This window comes from Pteropus alecto, unplaced genomic scaffold, assembly GCF_000325575.1.
Source record: "Pteropus alecto unplaced genomic scaffold, ASM32557v1 scaffold3, whole genome shotgun sequence".
Lineage (NCBI taxonomy): Eukaryota > Metazoa > Chordata > Mammalia > Chiroptera > Pteropodidae > Pteropus > Pteropus alecto.
In genome coordinates this window covers 64,226,483-64,247,527 of record NW_006442484.1, presented here as the reverse complement: position 1 = coordinate 64,247,527, position 21,045 = coordinate 64,226,483, and the positions used below count along the sequence as shown (strand labels likewise).

General features: G+C 32.6%; 1 protein-coding gene across 1 annotated transcript in view; it reads left to right on the top strand.

The window, feature by feature from the left end:
- Positions 1-21,045, top strand: part of C2CD6 (C2 calcium dependent domain containing 6) — a 100,604-nt gene that overhangs the window by 5,099 nt on the left and 74,460 nt on the right. The window contains exons 2-5 of the mRNA XM_015596461.2: positions 9,351-9,437; positions 12,009-12,060; positions 13,774-13,934; positions 20,777-20,899. Of these exons, the coding sequence (XP_015451947.1) occupies positions 9,351-9,437; positions 12,009-12,060; positions 13,774-13,934; positions 20,777-20,899 (423 nt within the window). The remainder of the gene's footprint in view (positions 1-9,350; positions 9,438-12,008; positions 12,061-13,773; positions 13,935-20,776; positions 20,900-21,045) is intronic.

Below are 21,045 nucleotides of genomic sequence, written 5' to 3'. Positions count from 1 at the left end.
TTTTTTTTTTTTTTTAAATAGAAATTGGTCTCTTTAATCTTTTCACAACTAATGGGATCGATTTTGTTAAATTGTATTTTCTTAGGAAATCATACATTTCATTTAGGTTTTAAAATATATTTGCAGGTCTGCAAAGTAGTCTCATTCAATATTTAAAATTTTTGTCTATTTCGATGGTTATTTCCATCTTGTCATTTCCTATTTGTGTTTTATCTCCTTTTCTTGATTAAGTTAGCATGTGGTTTGTATATTTTGTTGGCTCTATAGATCATTTTGGAAATTGATATCTTAACAATATTGAATCTTTGCATCCATGAACATGGAATGTTTTCCATTCATTTAGATCTTCTCTACTCAGGAATGTTTTGTAGTTTCCAGTGTACAAGTTATAACATTTCTTCTGTTAAATTTATTCCTAAATATTTTATTATTTTGATGTTATTTCAAATATAATTATTTTATTTCATTTCCAGATTTTTCATTGCTATTATATAGAAACATGATTGATTTTTGTATTTTGTTCTTGGATCCTGATACCTTGCTGAACCCATGTATTAGTTCTAGTAGTGTGTGTGTGTGCATATGTGTTTCTGTATACAGGATTATGTCGCCTGCAGATAAAGACAGTTTTACTTCTTCACTCAAATGTAGATACTTTTATTCCTTTTTCTCGTCAGATTGTACAATGTTGATTAAAAGTAGTCAGAGTGAACATTCTTACCTTTTCCAATTTTAGGGGAAAAGCATTCAGTCTTGCATCATTGAGTGTGATGTTTTGTAAATTCCCTTCTGTTTTTAGTTTGTTCATAGTTTTTATTAAGATTGCATTTTGGATTTTGTCAGATCCATTTTCTGTGTCTATTGAAATGATCATGAGATTTTGTCCTTTATTGGACATATTTATTAATATGGTTTATTACCTTGAGTTTTAGATGGGAAAATCCCACTTTGCCATGGTATATGGTCTTTTTGACTAATATTTGTTGAGGATTTTTGCCTCTGTATTCATGAGGGATGTTGCTCTATTGTTTTCTTATCTTGTGATATCTATCTGGCTTTGGTATTATCATAATATTGACCTCATAGAAGAAATTGGGAAGCATTCCTTTCTCTTTCTTCCTTTTTTTTTTTTCTGAAAGAGTTTGCAAAAGGTTGTTATTCTTTTTCTTTAAGTGTTTGATAGAATCCACCAGTGAAACAATCTGGGTCTGGGTTTTTCTTTGTAGGAATAGTTTTAATTACTAATTCATTTTTTTGCGTGTTATCTTTTCAGATACTCTGTTCCTTCTTTAGTCAATTTTAGTAATTTGTCTCTCTCAGACTTTTTCAATTTCATCTAAATTGCCTAACTTTTTAGCATAAAAATGTTTATAATTGTGGTATTTACCTTACATGACAACAGACTTTGCAGATACAGTGGTTTAGAATTTTGAGATGGGTACATTATCCTGGATTATCTGAGTGGGCCCTATGTGTCATCACAAATGTTCTTATAAAAGAGAAGTAGAGGGAGATTTGGACACATTCAAAAGAGAAGGCAATGTGATCACAAGCCAAAGAATGCTGGCAGTCATCAGAGACTGGAAGAGGCAAGAATGGATTTTTCTCTATAGCCTATAGAAGAAGTATTGCCCTGCTGACTCCTTGATTTTGACCCAGTGGTACTGATTTCAGAGTTCTGGCCTTTGGAACTGTGAAAGAATAAACTTTCGTTGTTTAAATCACCAAGTTTTGGTAATTTTTTACAGTAGCTACAGGAGCTAACACAATAATATCCCCTTATAATAATCCTTGTTTATTAATTTTATTAAATTTATTGGGATGACATTGATTAATAAAACTATATAGGTTTCAAGTGTTCGATTCTATAATACATCATTTGTATATTGCACTGTGTTCATCCAAAGTCAGATTTCCTTCCATCACCATATATTTGACCCCCTTTCTACCTCCCTCACCTCCCTTTCCCTCTAGTAACCGCTATATTGTTGTCTGAGTCCATGAGTTTTTGTTCCTTTGTCTTGTTCATTTGTTTCTTTTAGTTTTATATCCTACATGTGAGTGAAATCATATGGTTCTCAACTTCTTCTGTTGGACTTATTTCACTTAGATTGATATTCCATCACCATATATTTGACCCCCTTTCTACCTCCCTCACCCCCCTTTCCCTCTAGTAACCGCTATATTGTTGTCTGAGTCCATGAGTTTTTGTTCCTTTGTCTTGTTCATTTGTTTCTTTTAGTTTTATATCCTACATGTGAGTGAAATCATATGGTTCTCAACTTCTTCTGTCGGACTTATTTCACTTAGATTGATATTCTCGAGATCCATCCATGTTGCTGTAAATGGCAGTATTTCATTTTGTCTTATGGCTGAGTAATATTCCATTGTATATGTGTACCACAGCTTCTTTATCCAGTCATCTAATGAAGGACACTTCAGTTGTTTCCATGTCTTGGTCACTGTGAGTAATGCTGCAATGAACATAGGAATACATACATCTTTACAAATAAATGTTTTCAAATTTTCCAAGTAGATACCCAGAAGAGGGATTGCTGGGTCACAAGGTAACTTTATTCTTAATTTTCTGAGGAATCTCCAAACTGTTTTCCGTAGTGTCTGTACCAATTTATATTCCCCACCCCAGCATTTCTCCCAAGAAGACATACAAATGGCCAACAGATATATGAAAAGATGCTCAACTTCACTAGCTGTTGGGGAAATGCCAATCAAAAACATAATGAAATACCTCCTTACGCCTGTTAGAATGGTGATTATCGACAAGACAAGTAATTACAAGAGTTAGAGAGGTTGTGGAGAGAAAGGAACCCTCATACCCTTTTAATCCTTTTAATTTTTGTAAGGTCAGTAGTGATGTCCCCATTTCATTCTTGATTTTGGTAATTTGTGACCTCTCTTTTTCTTTATCTGTCTAGATAAAGCATTGTCAATTTTGGTAATCTTTTCAGAGAACCTACCTTTAGTTTTATTGATTTTTCCATTTTTTAAATCTCAGCGATTTCTATTCTAAACCTTATTTCTTTCCTCTTTTTAAACTTTGGGTCTAGCTTGCTCTTAATTTTTAAAATATTTAATGCTATCAGTTTTCTACTTGACACTGCTTTAATTACACCCTGTACATTTATGTTGTGCTTTCACTTTTATTCAACTCATAATACTTTCTGATTTCCACTGCTTTTTTTCTTTCACCCAGAGCTTATTTTTAAATGTTTTTAATATTCAAGATTTGTGTATTTCCCAAATTTTCTTGTGTTCTTTATTTATACTTTATTTTGTTGAAGTAGGATAACATTCTTTGTATGATTTAAATTCTGTAAAATTTATTGAGACTCGTTTTATGGTTTAGAATATGGCATATCCTGCAGGATGTCCTATGTACATTAAATATATATATCGGGAGGATTTTTGTTCAGTTTTTTGTCTGTGAGATTCATCCATGTTTTTGTATAGGTGTAATTATTCACTTTCCCTATAATATTCAGTTGTAAGGAATATGTCATATTATGTTTATTCATCTATTGTACATTTGAATTGTTTCTAGTTTTTGTTCTGGTAAACAATGCATCTATGAATATTTTTGTATATGTCTTTTGATTATGTGTGCATACATTCTGTTGGAGTTATATCTAGGAATGGAATTTCTGGGTCATAGGTTGTATATGCTCAACTTCAGTACATAATACCAAACCATTTTTCAAGGAAGATATACCAATTTATATGCCCACTGGCAGTATATTAGAGTTCTAGTTACTCCACATCCTTGCCACTTGATGTTATCAGTCTCTTTATTTTTAACCATTTGAGGGATAGGTAGTGGTATCTTTTTGTGGTATTAACTTTCATTTCCTTGATCACTAATGAGGGTGAGTTCCTTTCCAATATTTATTAGCCATTATATAAACAGATACTCTTCATGAAGTATCTGTTCAAGTCTGTTTCCTCTTTTTTCTATTGGATTGTCAGCCTTTCCTTATTAATTTGTTTGTTTGTCTACACATTCTAGTTATAGACCCTTCGTCAGTTATACTATACATGTCATAAATATCTTCTTCCAGTCAGTGACTTGTTTTCACTTCATGGTATCTTTTGAGAAGCAGAATTTATTAAATTTAATGTAGTTTAAAGTATCAAACATTTTCTTTATGGTTATTGCTCTTTACATGCTGTTTTAGAAATCTTCTATCTCAGTGACATTGAAATATTCTCCCATATTATCCTTTGTTTTTCTTTTCCCATTGACATTTTCAATTCACCTGTAACTGATTCTTGTGTGTGTGTCATGTTCATCAGGTTTTCTTCCCTTTCTCTCTCTCTCTCTCTCCCTCCCTCTCTCTCTCCCCTACTTTTGTTCTTTTATTCTTTTTGTGTGTGTGGCAATTTCTCCTTGACCCAGCTGAGAGGATTTTTTCCTCACTATTCTGCTTGCCAACTTTGTCACAAATGAAGTGTCTGCAAATGTGTCGGTCTGTTTCCAGACTGTCTGTTTCTTTAATTTTTAAGTATTTCACCCTGTTTTTTTCCTTCAAGATTGTCTTGGCTAGTCTTGGCCTTTCACTTCCATATTAATTTTTGGAAAAGCTCATCAATTTCCATAGGAAAGCTTGTTGGGACTTTGATTTTGATTGCATTTAATCTGTAGCTCAATTTAATGTGGTGAATTTTATATATAATAGGCTTTATTACATAAATATAAGTATATATAATATACTTCTACATTATATAAATATAACATAATGTGATAATATTTATATACAATATACAAATATATGGTAGTCTCCTTTATCCACAGTTTTGCTTTCTGCAGTTTCAGTTACCCACAGTCAACCATGGCCTGAAAATATTAAATGGAAAATTCCAGAAATAAACAATTCATTAGTTTTAAATTGCACGCTGTTCTGAGTAGAGTGATGAAATATTGCTCCATCCCTCTTCATCCTGACCGGGACCTGAATCATTCCTTTGTCCAGCATATCCGTACCATATACTCTACCCATCCACTATTCCCATAGTAGCTGTCTAGGTTATCAGGTCAACTGCCATGGTATTGCAGTGCTTGTGTTCAAGTAAACCTTAATAATACCCCAAAAACATGTGAGTAGTGATGCTGGGGATTTGGATATGCCAAAGGGAAACCGTAAAGTGCTTCCTTTTAAGTTAAAAGGTGAAAGTTCTTGACTTAATAAGGGAGAAAAATGATATCCTGAGGTTGCTAAGATTTACAATTAAGAATGAATCTTTTATCCATGAAATTGTGAAGAAGGAAAAAGAAATTCATGCTAGTTTTGCCATCACACCTCAAACTGCAAAAGTTAAGGTCACAGTGTGAGGTGGGTGCTTAGTCAAGGTGGAAAGGCATTAAATTTGTGGGGAGAGGACATGAACAGAAAGCACGTTCTAGTTGATGGCAACGTGTGGTGCCAGAAAGTACAGAGACCATACAAAGACTTCAGCAAGAATCCCCTGAAACGAGTGACCACATTCACATAACTTTTATTGTTATAATTGTTCTATATATTCTTAGTTGTTGCTAATCTCTTACTGTGCCTAATTTATAAATTGGACTTTATCATAGGTATGCATGTATAGGAGAAAACATAGTATATATACAGGGTTCAATGCAATCTGCGGTTTCAGGCATCCACTGGGGGTCTTGTTACGTATCCCCCATGGATAAATTGTTTATATCGTTTAAGTATACATATTATATCAATATAACAGAATACAATAACATAAATTGTGTCTTGCTTCTTTAGGCTTTTACACTTATTCTGTCTAGGCCTCTCTCCCTCTTCTTCACATCCACTTCAAGTATCATCTCCTCCTTTCCTAACTCTCTCTCCCCACCCTTCTTATTTGCCCTGGGTCTCTGAGGTAGTTCTTAGGCATCCTGAATGGGGCTTGGTACTAGGATCTTACCCCTTGCTCCTCTTTTTGTGACTGTTAGTATTTGCAAAAAAGAGGACAATCGAATGAGGAACTAAGTCTCAGCTTTATCAAGGCTTTCTGGTAATGAGTCTAAACTGAAAGCTATTAGGCAACTCCTACCTCCATCTTAAATTGAAGGCAGTGGGGGGCATCAAATGGGAATGGTGAGCGTCCTTCATTCTAAGCAGACTATGCGAAGGTGGGCATAGCATAGAAACTGGCAGTTTAAATCCTCCAGAAAGGCAGATTTAGGAAAGTGCGACATAGTTATAGGCATAAAGATGTGACTCTATAGCAGTAGTCTCCAATTTCTTTTATTGCACAATCTTGTCAGTAAAAAACATATGAACATCTGTCACCAGTGTTTGTATATTTATTTATATATTACATAAATATACTGCAATTTATTATATATGAATTCTATAATAGACAAAAATTAAAAATAATAAATAAGCAATGTTTTAAAAATGATTTTTAATTCCATTTTATTTATTAGTGGTACAAAACTCATAAACATCACTCTTTTTGAAAAGCATGATTTAAGACTTTGTTATGTAGTGATTTGAAGGTCTGGTTCTAAGGCACATTTATTTCAATATTTGTTTTTAATGCTATTATATTTGAAAAAGATACCTTCAAAGATTTGAAATTCTGAAATGGAAGAGGTGCATCTTGGTTCTGCCTAATCACTTGTCATTTGTCATTTCTGTTCTGTTATGCAAACTTTTTAGTTCAGATTTTATCAGTAAAGTGTTCTCTGATTAATTAGTTCTGGCAAACTAATTGGAAGGAATTGCATTTTTTAATATTTAAAAGGAAAAATAGTCTCTTAACCTGATGAAACACTTCATTTGTGAGATTTTTAATCAAATAAAATTGTTTCTGAGTCTTTAGAGTTTAATAATACCATGAGCTTCTAGAGTGATCGTAACACATTTGCACACACAAAATAACATTAGATGGAAGTATTTCCAGTAGTTTTATAACTTTTCTCACCTCAACATTACTTTATTTCAAAGAGATAGTTGTTTTCACATTCATTAAAATGTCATCACCTTACTCTGAAAGGACAGATTAAGAAATATATATTTTAAAATATTTGCTAATTTACATACTACTAACAGCTATTTGTTATCATAGAAAAGGTTAGCAAATTTGGTACATTTGCCTTTTGTAAAAGCAAAGTGCATATACATCGTTATGTTTGCCGACTTATAAAATTGCTTTGCCATGAAATTTTTTAAGATCAGTCCTCATCTATTTGTAAAAAATATTCTACTCCTTAAAGGCATGTAATTGGTCAATCTACTTAACCAGCAAACACAATACCCTGAAAGCATGAGGCACTGATGTGAACCCTTCTGAGCATGAAACTCACACTTTTCCTCAGAATATTTGTCTACTGCTTAGAGTCAAGCTGTATGTGTTTACTTTCTTATTTGTTAAAGAAATTGTTAATTTCTGATATTTTTCTCCCACTCACTAGGGGATAATCCCGAGTCCCAGCTGTGAGTGTCCTTGTTTCACGGGGACAGAAAATGACAAAGGGGGAAAAGAAGTCATTGCTCTTGAGCTGGGGCAGGGAAAAAGAGCATTAAAACAAGTCATTTCTAGAGTTAACAATTCCATGTACCTGTAACTTGCACAATGAATAGCAAGATCTGACTCATCAAATAAGAAGATCTTATTTAGAAGATCTGGGTTGGGCAAAGAAACAGCAAAGAAAAAAATTCTTTCTTCTTGGCAGTTGTTTTTCTTATAGCAAAGCTGCATTTTTCCACCTACCTGTCTTCAACACCAGGCTGCGCTTCTTGAGGGCAGGAACACTTCAAGCTGGAATCAGCACAACACCAGGCACATTGCTGTAAATGGTAACCACATGTAAGGATAGCGAGGTTTCTGCTAGGGCTAGGAAATAGGAATATCCTTGGAAAAGGTAAGCAGGTAGGCTAGTGGGTTTTCAGAGAAAAGTGTGAGATGGAGGAGAGTAGGTCAAAAGGTCTTTGGGGAAGAAGTGCAGAACAATGTGAGTGAATGTACAGACTTTTTCATAGACGTGCCCAGAGACTTTTAGAAGTTCAAGGTGGCCCCAAAGTGACAGAGGTGATAGGCATAGTGGAATTAACAAATAGAAATTCTCTGCAGGTTCAGGAGAAATTCTAGGTGGTGTCAGAGGCTTTATGAGACTTGTCTTTAGAACTTTCGTTCAAAGTTCTAACAGAATTTTGGCAAAGAATTGTTTTGCTCACATTGTCACTGAAGAGAGCTTTGCTCAAATGAGGAAGAAAAAGTAAAAAGGTAGTAAAATGAAGGGGGGAAGTAGTATTTTTGCCAATTTGTTAAGGATAAGTTGAACCTAAAAATGCTAAGGAGTTTTTCCCTCAGTTATTTTGTATTTATTAAAATGCCCATTCAAAAATAATAAAGTGCCCATTTAAAGTAGACTTCCATAATAAGATTACAAAAACATTAGATAGCTTGAAGTTCCATGTTAAATACACATATCATGTACCACAGTCCAATATTTCTGTGACAATATGGTAATTGTCACTCAGTTACCTTAAACTACAAATTAAATTATCTATGTATAAAACACATTAAACCAGTCGGCTGAAACAATGACAAAATAATCCAAGATATGTAAAACAATTTTTTTAATACCACTAAAGTAGTATATGCTTTAAAACAAAATTTCAACGTATCTAAAGATTTATTGTCTATTTTAAAAAATCGAACAAGTGATTTTTTTAAAGACATAACAACAGCAAAGATTCCTGGGAAGTTAGTGCTTATAAATAAGGCCATGTTAATTCAAGTTCAACTAAGGTTAGGGATACATTACTTCTCCTTTTCAAGTTGGATGTTTTTAATAGGCAGTTTTTCCCTATTCTCCTCACTTCTCTCTTCCAATCCTTTCCCTTCCTTTTCTCTTTATTTTGCTTTTAAAATCTATATTAAAATTTCTTGTAATTTTTAAAGGCTAACCATTGTGTATAGTGACCAGAGAGAGCCCTTATGAACAAAGACAGAAGGAATATTGGGATAACTTACAAGTAGGTTCACTACCATCTATGGGTTACAGTACCTAGTCGACATCAGATTAAGACTGGAGTGTGGCAATGATGGTCATTTTTAGTTTGCAAGAACTCATTGTTCACGCTACTATGCCCTTTTTTCTTTGCTGATTCCCTGAATAATTTCATGTTTAATTATATACATTTTGTTTTTCTGCTAACTTACTGATAAACATATCAAGGGTAGGGATGAGTTTTCTAGTCATATTAATATCCCACTTCCTAGAATAGTACCTGCTACTTACTAGATACTCATAAAATTGAAGAAATATTTTATCTAGTTATGTTCTTTACCATCTACAGTCTTAAATTAATTTATTTACATTGTAGATGCTGAGAAGAACTCTTAGAGGGTCTGAAAGTAAAGAACTAGAAGTAACACCTGAGGCACCAAATTTGGTGCCATTTGGGGACGTGGTATGTATGACTAATCTTCAGTAAACCTATACAAGGTATTCTTATCTCATACAAAGACTAGTTAATGTTTATTATTTGGTAATCAAAAAGAATATATAGAAAATGGTACTCTAATAATATATTCATGAATTTTTTACTTTTATAAGTCAGAAAAGCATTCTAATGATCAGTGAAATTGTGGAAAACATCCTGATTCACAGAAGAAAAAATGTTTTCTGCACTAGCAATTCCCAACCTCAAGTTACATCAGAATCACCTAGAATACTTTATAAACACATTGATTCTTGGGCCCCACGTACAATCTGCTAACTTAGAATCTGAGAATGGGGCCAAGAAATCATTATTTTTATTGAGACCTTTAGATAATTGTATTTAGTATCAGATTTAGGAACCTTTGAGCTACATTTTGAAAATTAACCCCACACCTCTCCCTCATCCAAAAAATAATAAACTCCAAAACAAAAGCAAATATACTTAACAATCATACACATACACACAAACATACCTGATATATAGGCTGAGAACCAGAAAAATCTGTTTTCTCTTTTCGGTGCTGTAGAATATAGGACATGAGGGTGTATGCACATTTAGAACTGTCAAATATTGTGGTATTCTTTTACAGTGATCTTTCTTTTTAGAACACTATTAGAATAGTTAATGGGTATGAAATAAATTTCTCTAGCTCCTATCATATAGTAATACCTTTTCTTGAATAAAAAATATGTGATGAATTTAATATCATCTTTCTGAGGGAAGAAGTAAGCCTATGTTAATTAATACATTTTCGTTTTTACAAAATACCATGGTGTGCATTTATCTATATAATTATCTAACACTTTTTTCCTCTCTCACAAACAAAGTTGGAGTAAAAGCCCTCATTGTTCAATTCTAAACTTAGAAAAGATTCTTTGAAATCACTTTGGCTGACATTTATTTCTCTTTAGAACTGACATTTTGAAGATTTTTCTTTCACTCACACTTCCTAATTTCATAGTTTGCATTTTCCTTATTTGAATTACATGTTGCTAGACATGAAAAAGCTTCTCTTAAAAGTCAGCTGGAAGTTTTTGACAGAAAGATATTTGGCACGTGATTGATAGTTCCTCTCAGTGCATGATTTAGTCACATGACTTTCCCTCTGAAAGTTCTGTGATTTATTCTGAGATATTTGGCAAGGTTAGTACATGTGTAAACAATGATAACTACAACACAGCTCACTACTCCTGTTTCTGGTAGTCACATCTTGTTTTCAGAAAAAATGTGAAAAAGCTGTGTCTTAAAGTTGGGCACATAAAGTGCTTTTGTGAACAGCTTTCTGGCTGCTTTTCTGTTTTAAATGTGTATTTGAGAGTGGGGAGTGAGGATGTTCAGTCTCAGAATCTGTGGCAACATTTGTTATCTACAGCCTGTTGATGATCATTATTATATTTTTGAGTGTTAAATCTTTTCCTATACTTGAATAGAAATTTATTCTCTTTTCTATAGTGTATAGATCTATCATGTAAAAGTATAAGGAGGTATTGAGACATAAAGTTAAGGTAGTTGCGCAAGGCTTCATGTTGAGATACTTAGCTGGCAGTCAATGATTTATGACAATGTTAATATATAGAATTATACAATACAAAATTGTAGCTGTACTTCCTGTTTAACCCTCATTTGTACAACCCAATTTTAAGAAATAAAAAATGATTCATGGAATCACCTATGGCAATACCATTTAAAATTCTGACTAAATTATGTAACAACATACATCCCCCCCACTTTGAACCTTTCCTTTAATGTAACATTTCATAACTATGTTTCCTTAAGAATTAACCACAGTATTTTCTTCTTTAGGATTTCATCATTCAGATACAGTAGTCTTTTAATTAAATATTGAATGTTAACATCTTTTTCTGTATTGTTCTAAAACCAAATCTTTAAAATTACTTACATTACATTTAAAAATACTATTGGGCCATTTAATTTGTTTCACAATGTTTAATCTAATATTGGTGTTGTTTTTACTCATTTTTTAAAACCAAACATGGCTAAATATATTTGGTGAATACTGCAAATTAGCATTCAAGTGTTCCTGTATTCATTTTGTATTTAATTTTATGGTTAAACACAAGTTATAATTTTCTTTAAGATTTAGAAACACTTTGAATAAGGCCATGGCATATTATAGTCAGTGAATGATTGTTGAATGAATAAAGTGGTTTAGGATACTGGATAAAAAAGCTTATCTGAAGCAAAGCTTATTATATGCAAGATGCTACATTTTATCAGTTCTCACTTAATATAAAATAAAAATGATTCAAAGAGTGATGGTTGGAGTTAAGTTGGTAGTGAACCATTGTTTTTCTTTGTATTCTTATTTATTTTAGGTTTATTTTAAATAAATGCTATTTTTCTTCTGTATTTCTGCTTTCTGGCATTTTCCAACAACTAGATATTTCTAATGAGAAACAATATTTCTAAAGAGAAAAAATGGAGCTTTTTCAAAATATATAGTTTGGTGTTGAGTAAAATGAAGAAAAGTTAACTTTTGAAAATTCATTTGCTGTGTTTTTATTTTGATTATTATAGGTTGGCTGCCTGGCTGTTCGTATAAAGAATTGCAGACATTTTACGCCTAAGAGTATCCTTTCTTTTTACTTCGGAACCATACTATAATCATATATTACTGTTTCACTGCATTATAATATGCTCTAAGACTTAATGGCTTAAAACAGTAACTATTTAATATAAAATAAAATAAAAACAACAGAAAATTTTGATTATTATAGGTTGGCTGCCTGGCTGTTCGTATAAAGAATTGCAGACATTTTACGCCTAAGAGTATCCTTTCTTTTTACTTCGGAACCATACTATAATCATATATTACTGTTTCACTGCATTATAATATGCTCTAAGACTTAATGGCTTAAAACAGTAACTATTTAAAATAAAACAAAACTAAAACAACAGAAAAATAAAGCCTAGGTCAATTATAAAAAAAAAAACAAAAAAACAGTAATTATCTTATTATCAGCTACTATCTGTGCATTCATTGGGTGGTGCAAAAAAAAAAAAACAGTAATTATTTTATTATCAGCCACTATCTGTGCATTCACTAGGTGGTACTTATTCATATCATCACAGGTGAGGCTGCAGTCATCTGGCTAGAATATTTAAATGGCTGGAATATCTAAAATGGCTCATTTGTGTGTCTGATGCTTAGGGAAGATGCCTGCACTCAGCCTGGATGCTGAAATGGTTAGACCTTTCTGTATATTCCTAGGTTCTTGTCTTTCATCATTTTTTCCTGTATTAATTTTGATTTAAAAATATATTACATTAAAATGTGATTTATCTTTGTTACTGAAGTTTTTGGCATCCCCTTAAATTTTGCACCCTGACTGGTGCCTTTCTCACGCAGGCTGTGGTCATGTCTATTGCATGTTAAAGTAGTCAAAAGTCCAGGCCAGATTCAAGAGCAAAGGAAAATCAATTCTACTTTTTGATGTAGAGAGTGATAAAAGACTTTTAGCCATCTATAACCTACCTTAATCACCATATGACTTAAAGGAAAAATACATGTCTGCTTGAAATATATGTTACTAATTTATTTCTAAGTAATACTAATTTATTTCTAAGTAATAACTATGCTTCTCTTAAACATTGTTTAAAGGATTTATTTATCTTGGTGCCTTTAAATAAGCTGAATGCCTAGTAATAGATATATCATAGCATACACCTCGTCTCATTATGAAGACATGTTATTTCTTTTTTATATGAGTGAATTATTGAAGAGAATTTTATATAAAGAGATTTTTGAAGATGATTAGTTAAATCATAAAAACGAAATTGTTTTACTGCATCAATTGCTATGAAAGATAAAAATACAGACCAATGTGGTATAAGTGAAGTATATAGTGAAGTGATGAATTAGAATAGCATGCAGCTTTAAATTTTGTCTTAAAATTAAAAATAAATTACTCTCGAATGACATATTTTTTGAATTTTTGAATTTCTATATAGTTATGCTTAAAAAATTTCAGCTATATATTGTAAATGTTTAGTCATCTTAAAAATAAAGAAAAATTTGCAAAGAAGTCATAATGTGAAGATAAAAATATGAGAAATGATCTAAGGAAGTAATCAACCTTTTCCAACTTATATTGTGCCTACCATTGATGGGCAAAAGTACTATTTTACAGGACTTTTTATTTTTTAATATGCTCTACAATTACCTTCTTTATTTATTTGATTGATTCTTAGGTTTTGGCCTGAATTGTTTAATGGACTAATTTTATATGTGTTATTATTCAATTACAACAAAATTTGCTTCCTAAATATCTCTGTATTTCAGTCAGTTGGCAGCATTACAATAATTTGTTCATTCGCATCTCTATAAACAATATTGTGAAATGTACAAAAATTCGTAGCTTGCTATTACAAAACAAACTATATAGCTATAATGAAAAGAACGCTATAATTAAGTTTGATGAAGTGAAGTATTTTTCTGTACAGGTAATATTAAAGTTCTCTTCTAGAGATGAGTGCATTTTTATAGTTTCAACTATCCTACATTAATTATATCTTTTTTGGGTGGATAGGAAAGAAACAAAAGCTATATCTATTTATTTGATATTTTACAGAATTCCATTTCTATATTATAGGCTATACTGGTATTTTTTAAATAAGCAGCTTACTGTAAAATGCATAATCTTGGTGGTATTCTTCCCTAGGATCTCACTGTCTATGGTTCTGAGTGTTTATCACACATGCATTTTTCTCTGTCTTGATCTTCCCCTCCCATCAACTCTCTCCCACTCTGTCTTAGTCAGTTTGGACTTCTATAACAAACTACCATAGGCTGGGTGGCTTAAACAACCAACACTTGTTTCTCACCTCTCTGGAGGGTGAAAAGTTCAAGATCAGCGTGCTGGCAGATTTGTTGTCCAGTGAGAGCCTGCTTCTTGGTTTGCTATTGGCTGTCTTCTCATTGTGTAGTGATATAGTAAAGAGTAAAGAGATAATTTTTCTCATGTCTCTTCTTATAATGGTGTTAATCCATTTCATGAGATCTCTACCCTTATGACCTAATTACCTCCCAAACACCCACCTACAAATACCATCACATTGGGAATTTAGGCTTCAACATAAACATTTCGAGCGGGCACAAATATTCAGTCCATAGCACACCCTTTCTTTTTTCTCATCTTTTCCTTTCCCTCTCTCCTTTCTTCTCTCCAATTATTTTTCTCTCCAGTTAATCTCTCCAATTATTTTTGCATGGATTAACTTATTTAGTCTTTATAACACCCCTCTCCCCAAATATATATACACTTATTAGCATCCTCCTTTTGCAGATGAGGAAACAGGTACTGTAAGGTTTAAAGAATTTCCATAAGATCATAGAACTCGTAAATGGTGGAGCTGGGAATGTAATCAGTCTGGCTTCAGGCTATAATTCATTAAATTGCCTGTCACACCAGAGCTTAAGAGTTTGCTTCTATTTATAGTTAAGCTTCTTAGAATCTTAAAAGTATCTAAGAGTTTTCTTTACAAGGAGCAACACTATTTCATACCGCTGTAGGATTCATTGATTAGTCCAGTTGTTTCCAAATAGTTTTATTACATTGGTTGAATTTCAGTGAAATCCTAAAAATTTCCTCTGTGCTTCATTTTTTTTTTTTTAAAAGAACTTCATTTTGTTTAAGTGTTGAGTATTGAAGATAGTTATTTAAGCATAGGTTTTTTTAAAAGAAGACAAGGCATAGTTTTGCTAAAGGTAATCCATATTATTTCTTTAATTTTGCAAGTAGTTTTCCTAAGCTTCATTGCCAAGTTTTCAAGAATTTTGTGGATATATGTCTATTTAAATAAAACTTGAAATTAATATTGTAAAATAATATAAATTAATAGTGTGCTTATCTTTATTAGCATAATCAAAATCTTTTTCCTATTTATTTAATAGGAACCATTAGTTTAAGCATATTGAAAAGAGAGTTTTAATGGAACTCAAAAGTTTGGGAATGACTTATTAATAATTACATAGAAAATTGCACAAAGAAACAAAAAAATGATACATATTAACACCAAGGAAATTAAAATATGATACAAGAAAGGAAATATAGTCATTATAACTATATTGCCAAACTCTGAAAAATAGTTACATATACATAATAATGTAAACACTAAGTATTGCTCTAACAAAAAAGTAAAATAAATATTGAGGAATAAAGAGAAGAGAAATGTGAAAATTGTGAGGGGAGGGTGTTGAGAGCTAATATTTTTCTTCTACAGTAAGCAGTCAGTAGATTGTATCTAAAGTTTGAAAATCAATTAACAATAAGCATGTTACTTAGAAACATTTCATGGCAAAAAACAAAGACATCCTTTAAAAGTGATTGAAAGTTGACTTTTAAGGAGTAGAAATTAGGAAGTGGGTAGGGTAGTATTCTAAACCCAAGATTTAATGAATAGAGGTATGACTGAATGATGACCTGGAGAAGCTAATGCCATTGAAAGAAGAATTTATTACTCATATTTCTCGAGAAAATTGGACACATTGCACCACACCACACAGGGCTACAGGGAAAGTATCAGGGTGTTCGGGAGGCAGAAGATAGAAGCAAGCGGGGAGCCTAGACCAAAGCCTTTATTAGGCTTTCCTTGAGAAAAGCAATACAGGCAGAGTCAACAGTTTAGGGTTGGCTAATTTGAATAATTCCAGAAGGCTTTGGGCTGTAGGAGTCGTCTCTAGTTGCCTGGTACCAGGCCCTGGGATGATATAGGGCGGGGGAAGTTAGATGAGGCGATTAGGGCTATTAATTTGGGATTGGTTAGTTTGTATTTGAAAGATTGTTTCCATACAGCCAAGCCCTTTGCTATCTCTAGGAATTGGCTAGCCCAGGAAGGGAAAGTCTCTCTGGCCAGCAAGCTTATTATTTTTATTTTATTTTATTTTATTATTTTTTTAATTTTTATTTTTCAACTACAGTTGACATTAATATTATATTAGTTTCAGGTGTACAGTATAGTGGTTAGACATTTATGTAACTTAACAGAGTGATTCCCGCCAATTAGTCTAGTACCTACCTGGCACTATACATAGTTATTACAATATTCTTGACTATATTCCCTATGCTGTATTTCACATCCCTGTGACTGTTTTGTAACCACCAATTTGTACTTCTTAATCCCTTCACTTTTTTTCACCTGGCTGCTGAACTCCCCCTCCCAAAACAGAAACAGACTCATAGACACTTCAAGCTTCTTCAGAGGTTAAAACATCATAAAATACAAGAGAAAAAATGTTAATATAGGTGGGAGAAAAAATAAATTGTTTCCTTTTTTAAAATCATTTTATAACTGTTTGACTTTTAACTAAGTATGGTATAACTAGGATAAAATAAAATTATACTGTATATATTTTAGGACTTTAATTTGCTAAAACTTACAAAATAGATCTAGGTTTAAAATAAAACATGCAAACCAAAAAACATAAAGGAACAGTAAGTGGATTTAAACTAGTTTAATCGTTCTGGATAACTGTTGTGTAAGTGATGTAAAAACTCATATTGAAGAATGAATAGTAGTGGATTTCTGATCTGACCACACTAGAATAGCTGATATTGGATTTACTATTTTGCTGTAAATAGCTGTAAAACTATTTTCTTGTATTTGACAATGGAACTTAGAAGGCTACAATCCTTAAGAGAAGAGAAGCACTAGAGGTGAGCTCCACAGTTACAACAGATTTCTGTCTGGCAGTGAATCTGGTATGGGGAAGTGGAACCTAAGCAAAATTGCTGTCTTGCTTGGGGAAGAAGGCAGAGGCTGAGCAGAGGAAATGGAGGAGAGTTGGGCTGCTAAGGTGCCTAGAATTTATAAGGCAGCATACTCAAGAGGAAGGAGCAGCAGACAAGGAGCCCCAGAAATCTGTGTAGGTATTCCACTTAGGTTCTTGGCCGGATCCTAAGTTGTGCATGTGCAAAGGGAGTTTCTAGGAGAAATTGCAGAAGACAGGTGCTGGATTGCTGAGAGCTGAGAGCTGAGTAGAGATTTCAGAAGTCACAATTTCAGAGTCACTGGAGTCTGACACAGCTAAAAGGAAGAGACCTGGTTGAACATTCTCAGTATTCATTTGAGATCCCAGAAAGGCCAAGTCTCAGGAGTAGCTACCATTACCTAAGAGAAAGGGTTAAACTCTAGGACCAAGAACAAAAACTGAAATAGACCCATTCTTATACCAAGCTGTCATAAGATGAATATGGTCTGCCAGTAATTAATTACCTTTCAGGAAAGAACTCAATACTTTTTAGAGGAAGATATAAAAACCCAGAGTCTATACTCCGTATCCTTTATAATACCCATCATACAGTAAAAATTTGCTACTCATAAGGTAGTAAAAACAAGCAATAGAGGTAAACCCACCAGTGAATAACAGCAGACATTCCATCAGAAACACTGGAATTCAGGTGACAAAGGAATGCCATTTTTTTAAGTGCTGAAAAATCTCAACTTAGATTTCTAAATCCAATTAAAATATTCTTCGAAAAGTTTGTAAAAGCAAAAGCTGAGAGACTTTGTATCTAGAAGGTCTGCCTTATAATAAATGGCAAAAAAACAAAAACAAAAAAAAACCCAGATAGAAGCTCAGATGTACAGGGAGGAATGAAGAGCACAGGTAATGATAAATATGTGGGTAAAAAGAAAATACTATTAAAATAGAAAAGCCTATTTTAAAAATGTTTTCCGAAATATTACTGACTATTTAAAACAAAGTAATGATGATGAATGGTAGAATTTATAGTGTATTAGAAGTGAAATATATGACAAGAATAGCACAAAGGATGAGGTATAAATTATGCTGTTGTGCATGATACAGTAAAACAGTCCCATTTATAACTGGATCAAAAAAATGTAAATACTAGGAATAAATTGAATGAAGGAGGTAAAAGACCTGTACAGTGAAAACTATAAGACACTGATGAAAGAATTTGAAGGACACACAAATAAGTGGAAAGATATTTCATGCTTGTGGATTGGAAGAATTAATATTGTTAAAGTGTCCACACTAGCTAAACAATCTACAATTTCAATGCAATCACTATCAAAATTCCAATGCCATTCTTCCCAGAAATAGAAAAACAATTCTAAAACTTTTAAGGAACCACAAAAGACCCTGAATAGCCAGAACAGTCTTGAAAAAGAAGAATGAACTGGAGGCATCACACTTCCTGGTTTCAAACTATATTACAAACCTATAGTAATCGGTGCAGTATGGTATTGGCATAAAAATGGACAAATAATGGAACCTAATAGAAAGCCCAGAAATAAACTCACATATATATGGTCCATTAACATATGACAAGAATATCATTGGAGAAAGGACAATCTCTTTAATAAATGATGTTGGGAAAACTGGACAGCCACATGCAAAAGAATGAAACTACATCATTATCTTATACCATATACAAAAATAACCTCAAAATGTATTAGACTTGATCATTAGACCTTAAACCATAAAACCCCTAGAAGAAAACATAGGGGTAACTCCTTGACATTGGTCTTGGATATTGGATTACCTTTGGATTTGTAACCAAAAGCAAAAGCAACAAAAACAAAAATAAACAAGTGGGACTACATCAAACTAAAAAGCTTCTGCAGAGTAAAGGAAACCTACAGAATTGGGGGGAAAAAAAAAGCTTCTGCAGAGTAAAACAACCTACAGAATTGGAAAAAAATATTTGCAAATCACATATCTGATAAGAGGTTAATATTCAAATATATAAAAGAACTCATATAAGTCAATAAAAAAATCCAATTTAAAAATGGGCAGGGCATCTGAATAGACATTTTTCCAAAGAAGATATCCAAATGGCCAACAGGTACATGAAAATGTGTTCAACATCAGTAATCATCAGGGAAATGTAAATCAAAACCATAACGTGGTATCACTTCACACCTGTTAAAATGGCTACTATCTAAAAGAAAAAAAGTAACAAGCATTGGCCAGGATGTGGAGAAAAAGGAACCCCTGTGCATTATTGGTAGGAATGTATATTGGTGCAGCCACTATGGAAAACAGTATGGAGGTTCCTCAAAAAATTAACAGTAGAACTACTATATAATTCAGTAATTCTACTTCTGGGTATTTATCCAAAGAAAACAAAATCACTATCTCAAAAAAGTGCCTGCTTCCAGCCCTCATGTTCATGCAGCATTATTTACAATAGCCAGTAAATAGAACTAACCTAACTGTCCATGCACAAATGAATGGATTTTTAAAATGTGATATATATAAATGCACTCACATATACACACAATGAAATACTATTCAGTCATAAAGAAAGGACATCGTACCATTTGAAACAACAGGAATGGACCTTGAGGGCATTATGCTAAGTGAAATAAGACAGAAAGACAAATACCGTATGATCTCACTTAAATGTGGAACTAAAATAAAGTCCCAAACCAAACTCATGTTGCAGAGAACAGATTAGTAGTTGCCACATATAGTCTTTTGGGAATGGATGAAGGCGGTCAAAAGGTACAAACTTCAGTTATAAGATGAGTCCTGGGAATGTAATGTACAGCACAGTGATTATAGTTAACAATACTGTGCTGTATATTTGAAAGTTGCTAACGGAGTTATCACAAGAAAATATTGTAACTGTGTGGTGATGGATGTTAACAATTTGTTAACAATTGTGATAATCATTTTGCAATATATACAAATACCAAATCATTATGTTGTACACCTAAAAGTAATGCAATGTTATATGTCAATTATATCTCAATTAAAAACTTTATTTTAAAGACACTTAGAATTTTGGGGTTGGAGGCATGAGATTTTCTTCTAGTGGAAATGTATGAATTTTAATGGTGACATAATAGTCTTGTGTTACAGAGTTCAAGGTTGAGAGAGTTCCAAGTTGAGGCAATGGTATACATTTTATCAAAAGTTAAAGAAAAAAGACTGAAAAAGATGTTGGATGTTTTTAATATTGGATATTTGGATTATCTAGATTATTTGGATTGGTTTTGGATATTGGATTACCTTTGATAATGTAGTTTCAGTAGAGTATTAAGGCTAAACTTTGTGTAAAATTTAAAAAAGAATGTAGGCAATGGGTATTTCAAAAAGACTATAATTGATGTTAGACATAAACAAGGTCCTGGTTTTTATTGACATTAGGGTATTTGTGACTCAGAGATTGAAAAGTCGTAAGGCTAATAACATACAAAAACTAATCATTAAGTATGTGCATAATATAGTTTATGGGTGTATTTATTCAAAAATTGTATCTGGAACTCAGACTGAACATTTAATGCTTTTTTGGTATGTATTTTGTATCAAGGTTCCCAGACGTCAAGATGATGAGCGGAATAATATTTACTTGGAACTAATGCAAAATGTCAATAAAGAGAAATATCCTCTCTTGTTAGGAAGTGTTCAGGTACACCTTTATGAAGTAATTCAGGTATGTATCAATATCATTTTTTCACCTTGGTATCACATTGTCCAATTGGTGCTCGTTGTTATGATTTATCTATACCTAATGGACTCCTTTTATTATCTGTCTTCCAGCTCATAGGCTTAGGAAACAATTTCTCCCTCTGGCTATGT